The following is an 18974-nucleotide window of genomic DNA, read 5'->3' on the forward strand; positions in this document are numbered from 1 at the left end:
ATAGCCGTCAAAGTTTCACAGAGTTCATGGCTGTACTGATATTTAATTAAATAAATTATTTTATTTAGTTATTTATGTCTACCAAGAGGCCACTCCAAGCCTCAGAATTAAGCTTTTTGCCTCGCAAATTGAGCTGGTCATGACAAAATGGCTCCATTCTAGGGATGAGCTTCACATGAAGTCATCTGCTCTTGGGCTTCTTCTGTAGTTTCTGACACGGGCCTGACTTTGCATTAAGCGAATACAGCTACTTTACCATGATTCACATGTTCCTACTTTCAAATTACTTTTCAATTAATTCTTTTGCATGCTCAATGAATAGAGGTGCTGAATACATTTTTCAACTTTTTAAACATTTGTTTTAATGTACTTTCAAAGGGCTCCTCTAGCAAATAAAACAAGTCTCTGGTTAGTAATAATATTTGTGTTATACTATTTTCTTCCAATAATGATTAAAGGAGCTAATTATGTTCTCATAGCGTAGAGATCATGCTTACATCACCAAATCTCACTGCTAACGAGAAATTACTGCGTGAATCGACCAGTATAGCATATTTTGGGAGAACTGGATTAGTCTTCCGAGCTTTGGGCACTTAGGAAAAGTGAAAAATGCCTGACTTAAGGCCATAGAACCCTAAAAAGTTTTCCATGGTCTTGTTTTTTCAGGAATAGAGTATCTTATCTTTGCTTGAATTAAAAAAAAAAAATCATGAAAAAAATTTATATTCAGTGACTCTTATTGTGATGTAAGAGACACAGTATATAAAAAATGGATGGAATTTTCTTTTTTCACTTGCTTTTCCTTGTTGAATATTGTAATATATAAAACAAACAGAAACCAACCAAACAACGAACAAAACTAAACTACATGAAGTTTCCCCTCTGGTTAGATTGAAAAGTCAAGAATTGCCACATGTTTCTGAAAATCTGTACAATAAATTGGACTACAAAGTAAAAAGTTTGGTTAAAAACTCAGACTTACCATTTCCTAAACAAGTGACTGGGGCAAATTAGCTCATGTTTCTTTCCTCCTGTTTCATTATTTTCAGACTAAGGATAATGGGGCCTGTCTCCTAGGATTGTTGGGGGCATCACACTGGTTAACATGCACTGGGGGCTTTCTGACAGAGTTAGACACACAGTAAGGACGTCATAAACATTGGCTACCAGGACACAGACTTTTTAAAAGTCTAATGAGGATGAAAGATTCTGATTTTTGTTCCTGTTATAATTTCATAACCTCATTGTGCTTTTTAAAAGCTAGTTTTGATGACTGTTAGGAATTTACCACAAAAACCTTTTATAATATCATAGTTCACATCCAGGGACAGAGGTTAGAATGATCTTTAAGCAAATCAGCAGAAGAAGACCATCTTGGTAACGTGTTAAGTGGTGCTGAGGGATGACTACTCCTACTGCACTGAGGTCTTTTAAACAGAGAAATCTTGAGCGAACAAAGTCCCTGCAGAAGGAAAGTATGATTTCAGCCATTCTTTATTTCTTGGCTTTGGGGCATTTATAGGACATAGTTATATTCAGATAGTTTTGCTAAAGGTTTTTTTTTTTTTAAATAAATATTTTAGAGCTAGAACTCCAAATGGCATCCATTACAGAGAAGAGGAAGATAAAAAAAACATATAAGCCACTCTTTTATATTCACACTGCATCTTCAGTTTCAGAAAAAAAAAATGATTATATGTCATCACAATATTTTTAAAAGTATGTCTTAAGAAACATGCCAGCTTTATAGATGAGGTACCTGACATCAAAAAGTTAAGGCTCTTTTCTCAGAGTACAAAAAAAAGAATGCAATGATTGCAGACGAGCTTTTTTTTGCAAATAAGCATGTTAGCCTTAAACTTCCCTATCCATCCAGCATAAAACATTACTTTAAAAGAAACATTGTAGTCTAATGGGTCCCCAGCCCTGCCAAGAACACATAGGAAATGATTTCCCTCAAAATATAACTTAGGAGACAGTGTTCTGTCAATTAGATATCTACCTTCAGAATAAATATGGGATATGAATGTCTATGGATTTGTGTGTGTCTTTATAAATCTTGGCAACTTCTGTCTATATACAAAAGCAAATATGTTTGGAAAAATAGACTGATATAATCAGGTACATATTATACTTTTTAATCTTGAAATAGGAGCAACATTATTTAATACTATTTAATACAATGGTTGAGATTTATATGAAACAAAGAGAAATTTATTGTTAAAAATTTATCTCTTATTATCTAAAAAGGTCTAAATTCTACAATTAATCTCATCTAATTCAAATTCTGGCCTCCGTAATTTCTAACGGACTTACTCAGGGCTTAAATAGTTGTACAGAGATCAACCCCCACCTTAGTAAACAGACCATTTATTCTGGTGTGCTGGTAAGCCTGCTAAGCTCTACCAAGGCATTTGGCAGTAGCATCTAGATACTGACATGGTATAATGTAAATCTTTCAGAACACCTGGTAAAATAAATACATTATTTGGTTAAATTTCATAATTAAGTCTATTTTATGCCAGGAAGATAGGAAATGGAAAAATGACATATAAGGCCACGGGTAATGACTTCTGTATGTGTAAACCAACAGAATAATTCATAAGATTACATATATATTTCGCTGGCGATACTATCACCCCTACTGTAGAAATATTCATCCATTCATTCCTTTAAGATATTTGAGTTCCCACACTGTGCCCAGCATCATTGTAGGCATTTTGAATATTAGTGAACAAACCAAACAAAAATGTTGGCATGTAAGGGTCTTCCTTTCTAAGGGGGTGGGAGGGCTAGACCATAAACCATGAACATAATACATAAGTAAATATATAGTAGTTTAGAAGTTGATAAGTGCTGTGGAGAAAATAAATAAGCCCAGAAGTGTAAGGGTGATTTGAAGTAGGGGGAGCACAGACGTCCTCGTCAGTCATTTCAGGCTATCTGGTCGCCTTGAATTCCTTGGGCAATAAAACACTTTTACTCAATGAACAAATGAGTAGCATTGAGTAGCATCATCACTGTGCCCATCATACGCTTTCAGTTTAATTTCATTTTTTTATGTCTTCATTTACTTAGCACCAGCCCCACCCATGCAAGGAACTATTTTTAGGTATTAGGGACGGTTGATTTTTAATAAAATGACAGCATTTATTTCTGCAGTAAAATGGTTTTCTCAAGAACAACAAAGAATTGCAATTCAGGATATGGGACCTAATGGCAAGTCACATACAAGTGCAGAGAAACAAAGGAGAGGAATGTTCTTTTCTGAACTTGGGTCAGTGGAAGGACTGTTATAAACAAAGAATTTATTGGACAAAACTGAAAGTTTGAAATATGGTGACTTTGCATTGGCTGAGCTACAGGGGTCTCCCATTGGTGCAGCTGTAACTGGACAAGGAGGAATCTTTTCTTCCTCCTGTTGAAGTAGTAATGCAGTTATCATTTCCTGTTCAAGACACAAGGTGCATCTCTTCCTGTTGGGGTCGGTAGTGTGTGTTCACTGGCACATGTCCGAGAGTTCTCCTCTATTCTCCAAACTCCATTTGAAATGAGGTTTCTGTTTATTAATTTTCACATAGATGCAATGGTGAGGAAAATAAAGTGCCTGTCTTTGTGAGGCTTATATTTCCGTGATGCACATAGTCAATATAAGGTGAGAAATGATCTCAAGAAAAATAAAGCAGGCTTGTGATTAGTAGTGACAGTGTTGGGGACAGTAGGTTTTAGGTAAATTGGTGAAGGTTGACCCCTTTGTAGAGGTGACGCCTCAGTGGAAATCTGAATGAGAGAAAAAAGTGAGACACACAGAGTTGGGGAAAATGTTCCAAGTGTGTTGGAACAGTTACTGCAAATAGCTCGTATCTGGAATGAGTGTATCGTATTCTGGAAATGAGTGTATTGGAGTCCAGTGAGGAAGCTGTTGTGGCTGGAACAGACCAAGCAATGAGGAGAAAGGCAGGAACCCAAGGCCTTCTTACATTTATGCATTATAAATAATAGTAAGCCTACAACATTATGCATCTGGAAAATAAGATATTTTTGTGACCTGCCACCTGACATAAAAATCATTGTCAACTCCTCACTTATTTGTATCTAGTGTGTTGATTCAGGATCCTGCTGCTGAACTGATTCGCTTCTCCATATACCACCTATGTGAACTCAGACAGGATTTTGAATCTCCCTTTGTTCTTAATTTCCTCACCTGTAAAATGAGGATAATAACACCATCATACAGGGACTGAATGAGACAATCCATGAAAATGTTGGTCAAACATTTGTAATTATCTTATAGCAAATAAGATGATTAAATTCTAGGAATGTAATGTATAGCATGGTGACTACAGTTAGTAATGCTGTACTGTATACTTAAACTTTGCTAAAAGAATCGCTCTTAAGTGTTCTCACTACAAAAGAAAAAGGTAACTATGTGAGGTGAAAGAATAAAGTAATTGGAACAGCACTTCAATTATTATCATTATTCTAGAACCCATCTGCCAATACTAAACACATGTGGCTCTCAAGCAGTTGACATGTGGCTAATTTTAACTGAGCACTAGTGTAAGTGTATGCACAACAGATCTCAAACACTAGTATAAAAAAAGAATGTAAAGTATTTAAATATTACTTGCTTATATTGGTTATTTTGTTGAAATGACAGTTTAGATATATTGGACTAAATAAAATATATTAATAAAATTAATTTTGCTTTTTTTTTTTTTGCCTTTTAAGGTGGTGGCTATGATCCTCCTTGATTCTTTTTAGGAGCTATCTCATTCCTCTCTGTAGCCAGTGGCCTTTGTGATGGTGGCTGTGTTTATTGATTGTATACATGATAAAGAGAAAATCCTTAGGAACTATCCTGCCATTCCCAGGAAGATAGATTCTCTGTGCACATAAATCCACTACAACTCTTGAAGGGTAACCATCTGGAATGCTCCTCCTTCCTTAGGCACAGGGAAATATTACAATTTAATTATATGTAAATCTGCAGAGAGTTTCATTCTCTAGGATTGACAGCCCAGGCTTGGCACATGAAGTGGTAAAAGAAGAGGCTTTTAAGTTTTTAAAGTTAACTTAGTATTGATAAGTTTCAGTATGCACAAAGTTGTTTAAATTATTTTATCTGTTGTTATGAATAATTATTATAATTCAATAAGTATTTGCTTTGGGTCTGGCACTCTGCCATATGCTTTACACGTTGACCTTGCTTAATCTTAACAATAATCTTATCATTTTCATTTCACGGTTCATGAAACTAAGTCTCAGAAGGATTAAGTCACTTGACCAAGGTCACATGAGTAAGTGATGTAACTAGACTTTGAATAAAAGTCAACCTGGCACCAAAGCCTGTGCTCTAACCACTCCACTACACTACTCTTTTCACATTATAAACACCATCTCCTGACAACAATAACCACATCATCAACAATCACAACCTCAACAACAGCAGCCATATCAAAACAAAGACATTTCCTGTAGAAAGATGGTGTTTGCTGACATTTTGCCTGAATCACATTTTCCTACCTTAACAATCGGAATTTTCCCATTGGCCTAGAACAAGGGACACTGGAAGAAACAATTCCATAAACTGGTAGGTGTATTACCATAAGGGTTTTACTTTGGACAGTCATTATAGTGTCTGCTTGACTTCTCACAAGAGACTTCTTTCACAAGAGACTTCTCTCTCCGCTGTGGAAGCTACAGCTCCCACCTAGGACATTTGGCACTGCCCTCTGGCAAATGTGCATGATTTTAGAGCAGGCATATTATGTTTTTAGCTCATGCTTGGCTGAATTCTAACTTTCATGTTTCCTTTCTTCTTTCTGCCCTGATTGTGTCACAAACTTATTTTTATATTTTAAAATAGTTTGAATGTGCGAAATATTATAAGCAAACTTAAATAAATGAATAGCCAATATTCATTTCTGCTTTATAAACTTCTGAAAATAGAGTTCTTCTTTTCATGAAAGAAATATGGCCCCCTCCAAAGTACACAAAATGAGTATAAATCTGGTTAGGTGAGAGGTAATTGCACTTAGCATCATGACTATCTTTACCTGAAACAAATTTAAATATTAACTGAAGTTTATGTGGTGGCTATCTGTCGAATATTACTGAGCAAAGCACCACAGCTCACTCAAAACAGAACTAACTAGACAATCTGCAAACTTCCTTCAATATTAGCAAGGACTCTTCGGTAGCAATCAGACTTGACAGAGAGAATTTGGTATGTAACCTTTTTATTTCATCATGAAGTAAGTCTATATGAGTAAATCTTTATTTGTTGGATGGAGTTCCTAGGCCACACATATATAAGTTCAGTTAATTATGGAAGTACAAGCAAACTGCTCTTATCACATAAAGATGAAAAGATACTATGAGCAAATTAATCTCTTTCTAGAAGAAGAGTTTGTTTTCTTATTATGTGAAAATGTCAAACTACATTTAAAAGCTGTCAATAGCAAAGATTATGTATTATGTTGCAAAGAAACATGGGGTTCTTAAATGTATTTAATTTTATATAATTAGGGATACATAGAATATTATATACATAAAATTGGCACAAGATTCATCATTTGGGATTTTGAAGCACTTAAAATAGGACTTTTTGGCAAGTCAACTTAGTATGAAGTATAGATTGGTAATTTTAAATATTTATTATACTTGATATTAATTAACACAGAGCAATGAAAGATACAGTTTTATATCATTGTGCCTCTTTTTGATTATAATTAGAATCTAATTTTGAATTCATTTAAATGTTTAATCCAAATAATTAATTTTGTTTCTTTTCAAAATGTACAAAAACATCTTTTTTTCTTCATAATTAATAAGATAAATTCTTCAAGATTTGTGGTAGACAGCTGTAGTGGAAGTGGCGGTGTACTACCAGCTCCTTTTTCAGGACTGATCCCACCTGTTGGGAGTGATGGTAGTGAAGGTTCTCAGCCTCTTTCCCCTGGAATTGCCCTCAGTTGGGGAGAACAGACATGACCAAGTTCATACAAGCTGGTGGGGGTGGCGGGTAAAGGAGGAGCCCACATCCATTGACTTGTCTCTGTGGGGGGTAAAGGCCTGTTCACTTCCTTTGTCTCAAGGTAGGACAACTCTGAAGGGCCCTTTGATACCAGAGCTCCCTGTGGGGTCATCCTTTGTTGCACCTGTATTATAGCTCAATTTCTCCCTCTGCCCATCCTACTGCCTTCATTCCTCCATAGATATTGTTCCTAAGAGCACTCTTTAATATTCTGGCCCACATACATGCCTCCATTTCAAACTATTTCATGGAGAATCCACATAAAAAATCTCTTTAGACATGCTCAGGAAGAATGATTCATATAGAACATTTTAATAAAGTTTAGGAATTCTTTACAATGGCTTTAATTCAACATAATTTATTAAACATCTATGATGTTCTAGGCATTGTGCTAAGCACTAAAGATATAAAGTTAAGCAAAATTGAATTAAGTAAAATTGATCTCAAGGAAATCACTGGCATGAAATACAGATGTTACAAGTGAATATGGTTCAAATAAGACAGGCCCTATATTAAGAGTATGGACAAGCTGCTCTGAAAGTATTGAGAAAGGAATGCCTATCACTCTGGGGACCCAGACTTCACTAAAGACATTTGAAAGAAATCCTTAAAAACTCAAAACTTCTAAATCTTTCTTTCCTCTCTTTCTCTCAAATCCGACTTCTTAACAAAAGCTATTACTTCTGCTTTTACGTATATCTAGACTCCAGACTGTAGCAGTCTGTACCACATCCACTGCTTCTAATCTATGCTCACCTACGATCTTTCACAGTCGCCGCCTCATAACTGGTCTCCCCGTTTCCACCCTTGCCCCTCATGGTCTATTCTCAACACCGCAGTCAGATGATTCTATTAAAATGGAAGTTGGGTCATGAATTCCTCTGCTGGAAACATTCCAAATCTGCCACCTCATACTAAGAACCAAAGATACTATACCTACAAGGTCTAGGCCATCTCCACACTGCCCATCCTGTCCTCACCTTCATGCCTTATCTTTCTCAGCTCTTCTAGGAGTCTCCTCCCATTCACTCTCCTCCAGCAATCTGGCCAATTTGGTCTTCTTGGAACTGCCCAGTATACTCTCGCCTCAGGGTATCTGAACGTGTGCCACTTGCTATCTTTTCTGCCTGACTCCTTCCCTTCCTTCCATGAGGTTTCTTTAACTGTCGACTTCTTCCTGATAACGTCCTTGATCACCCTCCCTTAGCACTACATAGTCCCCTTTCCTGTTTGCTTTGTTTATATAACTTACCACATGCTCTGTACTGATTATTATTTATTTTATTTAGAGTTTGCTCTTCCTCACCAGAACGTTAGCTCTAAAAGGAAGGGCAGGGATCATCACATGTTTTGTTTCTGGCTCCAGACCCAATACATACAATTGTTCCAAGAACAGAGAAAATGTTTACAAAAATATTGGTTGAATAAGTGAATTTTTACAAATAATGAAGAAGAATGAGAGAAGAGTGAGACCCTTTATTATGAACAATAGCTGGAAAGCATAGAAGTCAAAGTACTTGTAATATAACGTGACAAGAATGGAGAAATTCTTTGTGGTCAAAGATGGAGACATAGGTTGAATATATAAACCATGAAATATGGTTGTTATCGACTGATTGAATCATGTCCCCCCCAAATTCACATGTTGAACTCCTAACCCCTAGAACCTCAGAATGTGACTTTATTTGGAGATAAGGCTTTTAAAGAGGTAATTAATTTAAACTGAGGCCTTTAGGGTGGTCCTAATCCAATATGATTGATAATCTTATTAAGAAGAGAAATTTGGACCTGGGCAGTTTCAGAGGGAAGGCCATGTGAAGACACAGAGAAGATGACCATCAAGGTCAGAGGCTTCAGAAAAAATCAGTACTGCTGGCACCTTGGTCTCAGACTTCTAGCTTCCAGAACTGTGAGAAAAATAAATTTCTGTTGTTTAATCTACCCACTCTGCGGTATTTCGTTATGGTAGCCCTGACAAACTAATATAATGATGTATGCCATTGGAACGAATTTTGACTTTATCACACGAGCTACTGTAAAATTTTTAAGCAGGTAGAGGTGAGATGAGACCTGAGTTTTAGGAAGATTGCATTTGTAATAATATGGAAGAAGGATTGGAAAAGAGAAAAGACCTGAGCCATCAACATTAACTGGGAAATTTTTGCAATGGTTTGCAATTGAGGCGAAGGGAAGGAAAAGACAAGTGTAGAATCGGGAAAGCATTAGAGCTAGGATTGTTGGGACTTAGTGATATATTAGAGATAAGTGATATTGACATCTGCCACCAAAGGGAAGTTAGTAAAACACAGACCTGCAAAACAGTTCAGATAATAAAACTTACATGGATTTCATTGGTCTCATACTTGAGAAAATTTCTCAATATGGAACCTTAAAACAAATTATAGAAGCATTCTTGTTGCTCAAGATGTGAATAGTACTCATTGAAAAAAGGTTCTGTAGAAAGAGCTGCTGGCTGTATCTCCTTATTAGGGATATATTAGCATATTCAATTAGCATATTAAACATTAGCTTATTAAAGAATTTAAAAAGTTCTGCAATGAAGAAATCTCTTTAAGTTTGGCAAAAAAAAAAAATGTATTTACAACATTTACTTGATTACAGAATCGTTTTTGTGAGGAACCATTTGACATCTCCCTGAACATGAATACTCTAGAAATTAACACAGTGTAGAAAACAGTGGTAATTTTGATGCACTGGAACATTTCCAAAATAAATAGAGAAGCCTTGTCTGGGTAATCTCTGTTTCCAATAGCAAAACTAGTCAACATTGTCTTAACAAATTATCAGAATAAGCTCATTAAAGGAATATAGTTGGTTTTCCTATAACTTAATTATTACAGATTAAAAAATATATATATCAGAATCTTTTGAAAGTAGTATTAATGCTTTCATGTCCCTAAAGGAAACCTACTCAATGCCTTGAAACAGAAGATGCTATTCTGATGACTTAAGGAGAAAGCGTAGCTCAACGCAGAAATCTGGGAGCCATTTCTGACCAGGTTTCTTTGACAGTAGAGCAATCATAGTCTACATTTTCCCATATTCCATCAGCTTCCTAAATCCACAATGATTTAGGTCCATGCATAATAACTCACATGCAATGCGCACGTAGGCCTTCCGGCTCTTTGTGGTACCCGCTGAGCTCCAGGCCACACACTGGCACCAGTAATCTTCAGGCCCAAAGAGTTCTTCCACTTGCTGGCGCGAAATCTCAATGCTTACTTCCCGGACAATGAGACCTAACCAGAGAACGGAAGATTTAAGTCAGGAGAAGATTTGTACCAAAGTAATACAAAACATCATACCATATTTTTTCCCCCAATGATCCTTCTTAATGCCATAGATACCAGATATTGCCTCTCATCTCCTCTAATTTTTCTCTGATTCTAGTTCCTTGATTCACAATGTGTTTCATTCTCTTATTTGTTATTTCAAATCTTCTGGATTCATCAGAAGATGAAAGTGAAAATCTATCATTCCACAAAATTATACCTTTCCTCAAATGGCCTAATATTCATCCTCCAGCAAGTTATCTCCCTCTGTATATGTAAATGTTTACTTGAATTTCATATCTTCTAAAGATTCCATCTCAATTATATAGGTTGTAAGATACCCACATGCTGCACAAAAAATTACCCATCTAAATTCTCCTAGAAAGATTTAGTTCACATGAAATAGAGAGAATCACCTAAAACTATAATTATAAGTCATACATTATAAATATATTCACATACATCAGGTTTTATTATATCATCTAGTAATTTATAAATATGTGGTGATTATTTAACAATTAAATTACTTTAACAGTTGTGTTTGAGTTATTAAGGCACTTTTTTTTTTGAAAGATAGACCAGCCTTAGTTAACAAACTGTGCTGTTCTCTCTAAAGAATGTGTTACTTCAAGGTTTTCATGCATAATATTTTGAAATCCCAAATGTTTCTCTATAATTGTAACCAAAATCCTGTTAAAGATAAAGTGGCCTCCAGATAAAATGATCGAATAATTGGAATTTGTTTCACAGAGTTATGTAATTTTAAATAACAAAAATTGAACTAAGAATCTGGGATTACCATTTTAGGAGTAGTATCTAACTTGAGATATCAAATCCTATTTCAGAGATCCGTTCTGCAGTGTGCCCCTTTGCACTGAGTAAGAAGAATGATCTGAATAATACATGCAGATAACTGCCAGTTCTGCTGGAGACTGAACATACACACTTCCAGAATGGAGTGTGTACTGAGAGAACTAACAAGCACCCTTAAGGAGTAGAAGAATTTGCTCTGAGTCAAGTATAAGCACAGGAAGAAACATTAAATGTATTGCTTTGTATTGTTTATTCATTTGTTCATTCATTTATTCATTAAACACATATTTATTAAGTATCAATTATGTAAAAGACACTGTATTAGGTACTTGGGAAATGATGAGTAAGATAGTCATTGTCCTCAAAAAACTAATATTTTTGCGAGGAGGGTACATATTAACAACAGATTATACAATTTATTATTTAATTGTAATTGTGTTCAGTGCTGCAAAGGAGATGTATAGGGACAATGAGATCGAATAAGAAGGGGACCCAACTTATGAAAGATCCACCATGAGTTAGGTTGGTTAAATTATATGAGGAGAAGGACAGGACATATGGGAAGAAAGAGGAAAGATAATGCAAAGATTAGGGACCCGGGAGAAAACAATTAAGCAGCAGACACAGGATATAATGGCCTGAGATGAAACGAGAGATAAGAAAGGGACCAGTGTATAGAGTCTTGTAGACTAGTGGTTCTCACCACCGGGCCCCAGGACAGCTTCATCAGCATCACTTGGAATTTGTCAGAAATGTGAATTCTCGGGTCCCACTGCAGATTCACTGAATAGAAGTATGAAAATTAGGTCAGCTATCTGTGTTTTAACAAACCCTCCAAGAATTCTGATGCGTGTTACAGTTTGAGAACTGCTATTGTATACCATGTTTAGGATTTGGGATTTCTTCCTGAGAGCCATGGATATCATTAAAGTGTTGTAAGCAAGTAGATGATATAATCAGATAAAACTCTTTAAAAATACATGTATGTGATCTGTACAAGATACAGAGTTTAGTTCTTCAGAGTTTAATTAGTTATGAAAAGTTATGATTTCTTAAAACGTTTGATCATGCCTTCTTGTTATAAGCGACACGAAAGAGTTGTCATCTAGAGATCCTATAAAAGTATTCCAGAACTTAACCTAAAACCTAGGACATGCTCAAATGGGTAAAATCACTCAGGAAAATTAACAACCACCCAACAGAAGTAGGGTCTGTCGTACTGGGGAATAAATCATATTTCCTATCAAGAGGTGATGAGTCTTGAGTCATAGAAAAGCCATTAGGTCCACTCAAGAGTCCTTAAACTGGAATGAAGCCCAGGAAAGTGGGTTTTAGAATCCCAGGCAGGGCAAAGACCGTGCAGGGAAACTTTATTGTCAAAAGTGTATAGAGTATATTTAAAATTAATTTAAAGTTTTGAAAATTAGTAATCCTTTTATGTTTATATAGTGACCAGCTCAAAAAGAATTTTCAAGTAACCGGAATATCCTAACCCTTCATCCCTCTCTGAAAAGGTGAACATATTATCTTAGCCAGTGTCCAAAACTAGTAAAATAATCACCACAGCAATAATCCCAACTTACTAACAAATAACACTACTTCCCGGTCCCTGCATGAGACTCTCATTTTCCTATCTTATTATAATTATTTTTCTAGTATGTAGAAATCCATGCAAAAACAGCACAGTTTTCCAACCCTTCCACTCCACCTTTCTTTTCATTCCACTCTCTGGTACTTAATACTTTTGCCTGTTCTACTTTTTGATACTTTCTCTCTTCATGCAGAAATTCACTTACTGGAAACAAAACTCTTCCTGTAAAGTCGTTGCAGTAATTTACAGTAACCAGAGGGCTGATAAACCTGCAGTGTGTATTTCCTTAGAACTATAATGGCTCTTTCCAAAATGCAGAGCAGCAACAAATGGGCTCAGGATATTAAAACCACATACAAATATTTTGTTTCCCAAGATGATATTCAGGTTTCATCCCCCACCACTCCTTTTACTTAAAGCAATTACAGGAAACCTAATTAAATGGTAGGGGAAGGTCACTAGTGCCCTGTATCCTTTAGCCCAAATAGGCTCATGGATGTTTCTACTGACCACAGATCTGAAGCCTCTTAAAAAGCCACAGACTGACTCTCCTGCTACAGGAATTACTCACAGTTATTAGTATGAATGTTCTGAATTGTGTGGCCCGGGCTCCCTGTGGGCGCTGGAGCAAGCATACACCAATTTCTGTTTTCAGCTTCACAGATGCCCCATTCAGGAGAGGGTGGGTGACTCACAGTGTGTATAGTTGTCCTGCCACATGCCCAAAGTTTACATTTCAGCTATTGGTCAACAACGCAAGAAGAAGAAAGAACTGAAGCATGAAGTATCTAAACACGTAACAGCTTAGAATTCCATAGAATCAGCTGCATTATTCAGACTCTGTGCTACTTGGTTACATACCATCTTTTCATTACCATAGGTAAATTCATTCCCTGTGACAATTTGCTCATCAAACCAGAGGCTAGTGGTGTGGGTAAAAGTAAGTAATTTCCTTTCTCTTTGAAAGTAAAATTTCAAATCTGCTTGAAGTCTTGAGAAGGAAAGAACAAGCTACCTTGAAATTTGAAATGCCATAAGCATTGCTTCCAAGGCGGGCTGCTTTGAAGAGCATTTGGGAACTTGAAATTGGTTTCAGGTTATCTAAAGGTGGGGGGAAATGCTCCAGTCTACAGGATTTACTCCAATACAAATGTGTATTTTCCATCACATCTGATAACATCAAAGATTTCCCATCACTGCTCTTCCTTTAATAGTGGCATCTCAAGGATGTATGCTGTTTGAAGTTTGCAGTGATTTTGCTTTTATAATAGAATTCATTGTAGTTTGGGAGCCAGAGTGCAGGAAATTAATTAGCGTGCTATACCACGTAGTCTTCTAATGAGTAAAAACAAGCACTGGTTAATAGGGAGTTTCAAATGTTTTAGAAATCTAGATGGAAGTGCCACTCGCTGATTGGGTCTCTATGAGGCTGTCCATGATTATGGCAATAAAATCTGGTAATTGACATTTGTACCTTATCTTTAGCATAATTTTAATTTCATAATACTGTGTTTCCCCGTAAATAAGACCTTGCTGGACAATCAGTTTACTGCATCTTTTGGAGCAAAAATTAATAGCAAAAAATAATATAAAACCCGGTCTTATGTTATTGTGGGGACAGAGCACCAGAAAGCAGTTTCCAGGCTCTCGGCCTCACATAGAAAGGTGCTGGCTCAGGTAGTAAATGGCCGTCAACTGTGATCAAATGGCCATCAGCTGTGGCTAGTTGGCCGTCAGCTGTAACCAGTGAGCCATTGGGCACTAATATAACTGCCGTGGCTACACTAGCAGGAAAAAGGGGGAGCTAGCAAGAAGATGGTGGCTGAGTCTGCAAGTGGCACAGTGAGGAGTGAGAATTGTGTTGCTCCTGTTTCCTGTGTCTCCAACCCAGCCGCCAGCGAGAGTATAGTGGTGTGACTCCCCTACCTATGGCTCCGTGGGTGTTCCTTTTTGGCGTAGCCATATCCTGCGTTCTTGTGTGGGGAGCGGGAGCACAGACCCCGCAGGCCTCCCCGCACGACAGTTATAGTAAAATAAGACCGGGTCTTATATTAATTTTTGCTCCAAAAGATGCATTAGAGCTGATGGTCCGGCTAGGTCTTATTTTCGGGGAAACACGGTAACGGTCAGGCACCACAAATAGTGTTTTTCTAGAGATTATTATAAAGCCATCACGAATACATGATGAAGCCCGTTGCACAATAATTTAAAACAAGATCCATATTCCCCCAGAAATGTAATATGTAATGCTGCCAACAAATATGAAAAGTCCACTAATGTCAAAAATTATGTTAAGTTCCAGCAATGTAAAGATGGATCAAACATCACCTACAGCCTTAGTTCACCTACAGTACATTTATCTTGTTTATTAGGCGATACTCAAAAAAAAAAAATGCATCCTCTTAAAAGATTTTTAAAAACATAGTCATCGAATCTGTACCTTCTGATACCCCATGTATATTTCACTAAAAAGCGTCCTACCCCACATTAAACTTAGATGGTATGTGTGCCTGAGCTATATTTCTCATTCCTCCCAACTACGTTATTTTTCACATGGCAAAGTGAAGCTTTGAGATACCATGTCGTGCAGACTTCTTCCAGCACTTTCCCTATTGGGAGAAGAGCTGCAGAGATCACTTGAGCAAATCTCATTATAGTACATTCACAATGAGGACATGCATTGGTGGGAAATGTACACGGCCACAAGTAGGGATGCTCTGGAATATATATCACAACATTTTATTAAATTAGTGTGGTCTCTTTTTCGTGCTTTCTTCTAGAGCTTAGTCCTATTAGTTTTTACTAATATGGTCTAAAATATGGAACATATCAGTTCTAGATGTCTCAATATAAATTAAATCACACAAAATACCATCATTTAAAAGGATGTCATACTATAAAAACTGATAATTGTTTTAACAACTTATAACTCACTAAAATAATCAAAACACAATAACTTGAAAGGCAGAACTTTACAATGAAGACATTGTTTCATATTACATGAAGTCATTTGACCACCTTTAAACTATGTCAGGAAAAGGACACATTGTAAACACATAATTTACAAATATTTCTCTGAAATGTTTGCTATTTTTAATATAGTATTTAATATGTAATTTTAATATATTAAATATTTTAAATATAATAATTAACATGTAAACAGGCTATCTAATTTTTAATGTAATATTGAATTTTTAACATAATAATTTAAACATAATATTTAACATGTAAACAGGCAATCTAATTAACTAAAAGTACTTTGTGTAATTGGGAATTAGAACTTACTGTTATATTAGACTTATTATAAGTATAATTCTGTTATAGTTACATTTAATATATTTGTGATCAAGATGATTTACCCAAAAGTTAAAGAATAACATGGCTGGGCCTGAGTGATTCAAAGGATTAGCTTGGATGTATTTCATACCTAGGTTATTGACTTGATTCCTTTTTATGTGATAATTTGTAGTCACTTGGTTCTGTTTGGCATCCTATGTCCAATGTGGGTGTTTTGTTTTGTTATATTTTTGTTTGTCTAGAACTGAGGAGATATTCATTAATTGTATATATGGAGTGGGGAGACTTCCAGTGCTTCTAAAAAGCTACATGACAACTATATATAAATACAGTTTTCTGCCTTGAAACTTGCAATTTTAATTGTAAGATTATATTAAAATAGAGGGACAAATGATTAAAATACAGCGACAATGTTAACACTGTTTTTCCCATTCCTTTCTAACCACCATCAAACTTAGCGTTGTAAGTACGAAGGGTATTCGGAGTGGTGGGTATGCAAAATATTCTCTCCTACATATAAAATTGTAATGAAGTGATGGAAATTAATCCTACCAGCTTGGGCCCATCATTTAATGCCTATTCTTAATTTTGGTGATGAAAACCCTGTCCAATTTCTTTTCCAAGTCTTGCCGAGATCAAAATGGAAATTAAATGCTTTCTGTAACTTACCTCTGCCTTGTGTGTCAATGTTCTTTAAAATGAAAAAAGCAATTTTGTAAAAAACATGATGGCAATTTATTTAATTTGGTAGGGCATAAAGCATATTCCATTGAGATTGTAAATGCATTACTCTTCTTAAATATTATTCCTAAAACATGTAACTTACCACACATATTTGAGTGTATATTCCAACACTTTTCTTTGGAAGCATAATTCTTAATAATTATCTAAATCTAACAACATGCATTCCTTTCTGTCTTTATTTCATGCAATTCATTAGTAACATTAATAGAAGCAATTTTAACGAAAAGTTTTAAAAATATTCCTGTCAGTAAGGGTGTGGAATAATAATATGTTCTTGCAGATCTGGTTAACTGTGTGCTTGTGAATTATAGACCGTACTATTACTTTGTTCAGTTATTCATTCAATAAGCATTTGTTGAGATTCTACTATGTGCTATGCATTCTTCTATGTGCTGGAAATAGAGTGGTAAACAAGGCATGTCATTCTATGTGTTACATTCCTCTGTGGAGAGAGTTTGTGTGCATTTATTTTGTGCACAGTAATTTCTAAGATAGCCATAGAGACGAATTGCTTATGGATCCTTCTTTCAGAAGTTACTCCCTAACACTAGAGATAAAAAAACAATAGGAGTTGACTGAGTAAAGGGACACTGCCATGTGCATTGTAGATCCATCAGTACAGTGACTGGCACAAATATTTGTCCATGTATGTTAAATGAATGAATGATTTGTACATATACAGCTATAATACAAAGTGATGTTAAATCTCAGATACAAGTAAATTTAATTCTAACTCAGAAGAGATAATTAGTGTTTACTGAGGTCCTACCATGTGTCTCAGTCAATCTGCATGACAAACCTTGAGGATTAGTATTGCTATACCTATAATATGGGTAAGGAGCAGAAATCAGAATTGAAACAATTGTTCATACAGCCAATAATTATTGAAACCAGGATTTAGTATTTGTCTCAATCCAATGTTTCTATTCCTTTCACTACACCAATATTCCTCAAACTGTGTCTCAAAGAATGTCCTTTGGTTAAATAAGTTTGGGGATTTCTGTTTACTATATCCTCCTCTTAGAATCTCAGCATGCTCATCAGTTTATTGAAGGCACTGGTCAGAAGTTCTGCCATAAAAATTCTGTTTAACTCGGATCACCACCATTTCCCCTAATTTTATTAAAAATCTCCACAGTCACCATAAACACAGAACTCCATCTCAGCACGGCTTTCAAAGTTGTTTTGTTTTCATTCTCCACATGTTGATTTATTGAATAAAAGTGGATTGTTTGGAAAATTCTGAAAACCCCGTGAGAAAACTGTAGTGAAATAGCATCGGAGGGAGAGATCAAGTGAAACATGGAGAATGAGATATTTGAGTTTGATGCTGTAACATGGTTTGGGTTCAAAAATTTAGAGAGGAATCAGTGACACCTCAGGAGGAGGAAATAGCATGAAGCCAAAGGGAAGAGATGAAAAAGCATGGAGCACAGTTTACATAAAACCATAGAACTAGATGGAAGAGAAATTCCTAAAGAGGCTTGAATGGCAGATAGTGAAGTTTGTTGTGTGGAGCGGGGAGCCTGAGAAAGTTGTAAATTGGTGAAATGACATTTTAAAGAATGACATATGCTTTAGGAAGATTAATTTGTCTCTACTAGTAAATAAGACTAATCTAATTTATTTTAATAATGCTAATTTTAATTATTATTACAAATTTGTTTTCATATCTATGATCTTGCATCAAGTCATTAATCGTAAGTGTTAGCAACATTCTTGACCCTCTGCAAACACTGTCTGACAATGTAAACCAGGCACATTTATTGAGAAGAATGATTACTCATACTGTTGGGCTTTCATTTTGTACTGATCCCAAATGATTTAGAAACAAGTATTAAGAGCAATCACCTCTGGGGTGACTGCCACTTATAATACTTCACACACAGTACATTGTGTGTGGAAAGCTATTTGTTTATCTTAAAAGCAATATATTTCATATTCTTAAGGAAACTTGTAAACCAAACTATGAAGTTTCATTTTTTTAAAAAGTTTAACTCATCCTGAACAATTATTATAACTGGGCGACTAGACAAATACTCATTTACCACACAACAACCTAGTGATTTATTTAGACAAAAAATAAATTCCAGCTCCGTATTCACTATCTGACTTTTAGAAAGTCAAAATTTTTTAAAGAATAAAACTGTATTCTAGTCACGAAATTACCATTGGAGCTACTACACAGACATAGGAG

The 18974-nt window shown here is 35.7% G+C and overlaps 1 protein-coding gene across 2 annotated transcripts in view; it reads right to left on the bottom strand.

Moving 5' to 3' along the window:
* Window positions 1–18974, bottom strand: part of UNC5C (unc-5 netrin receptor C) — a 370552-nt gene that overhangs the window by 113219 nt on the left and 238359 nt on the right. For both annotated transcript variants that reach the window (XM_033106151.1, XM_033106150.1), the window contains exon 3: window positions 10156–10299. In XM_033106151.1, the coding sequence (XP_032962042.1) occupies window positions 10156–10299 (144 nt within the window). The remainder of the gene's footprint in view (window positions 1–10155; window positions 10300–18974) is intronic.

The sequence above is a fragment of the Rhinolophus ferrumequinum genome, chromosome 5 (assembly GCF_004115265.2).
Source record: "Rhinolophus ferrumequinum isolate MPI-CBG mRhiFer1 chromosome 5, mRhiFer1_v1.p, whole genome shotgun sequence".
In the NCBI taxonomy this organism is placed as follows: Eukaryota; Metazoa; Chordata; class Mammalia; order Chiroptera; family Rhinolophidae; genus Rhinolophus; species Rhinolophus ferrumequinum.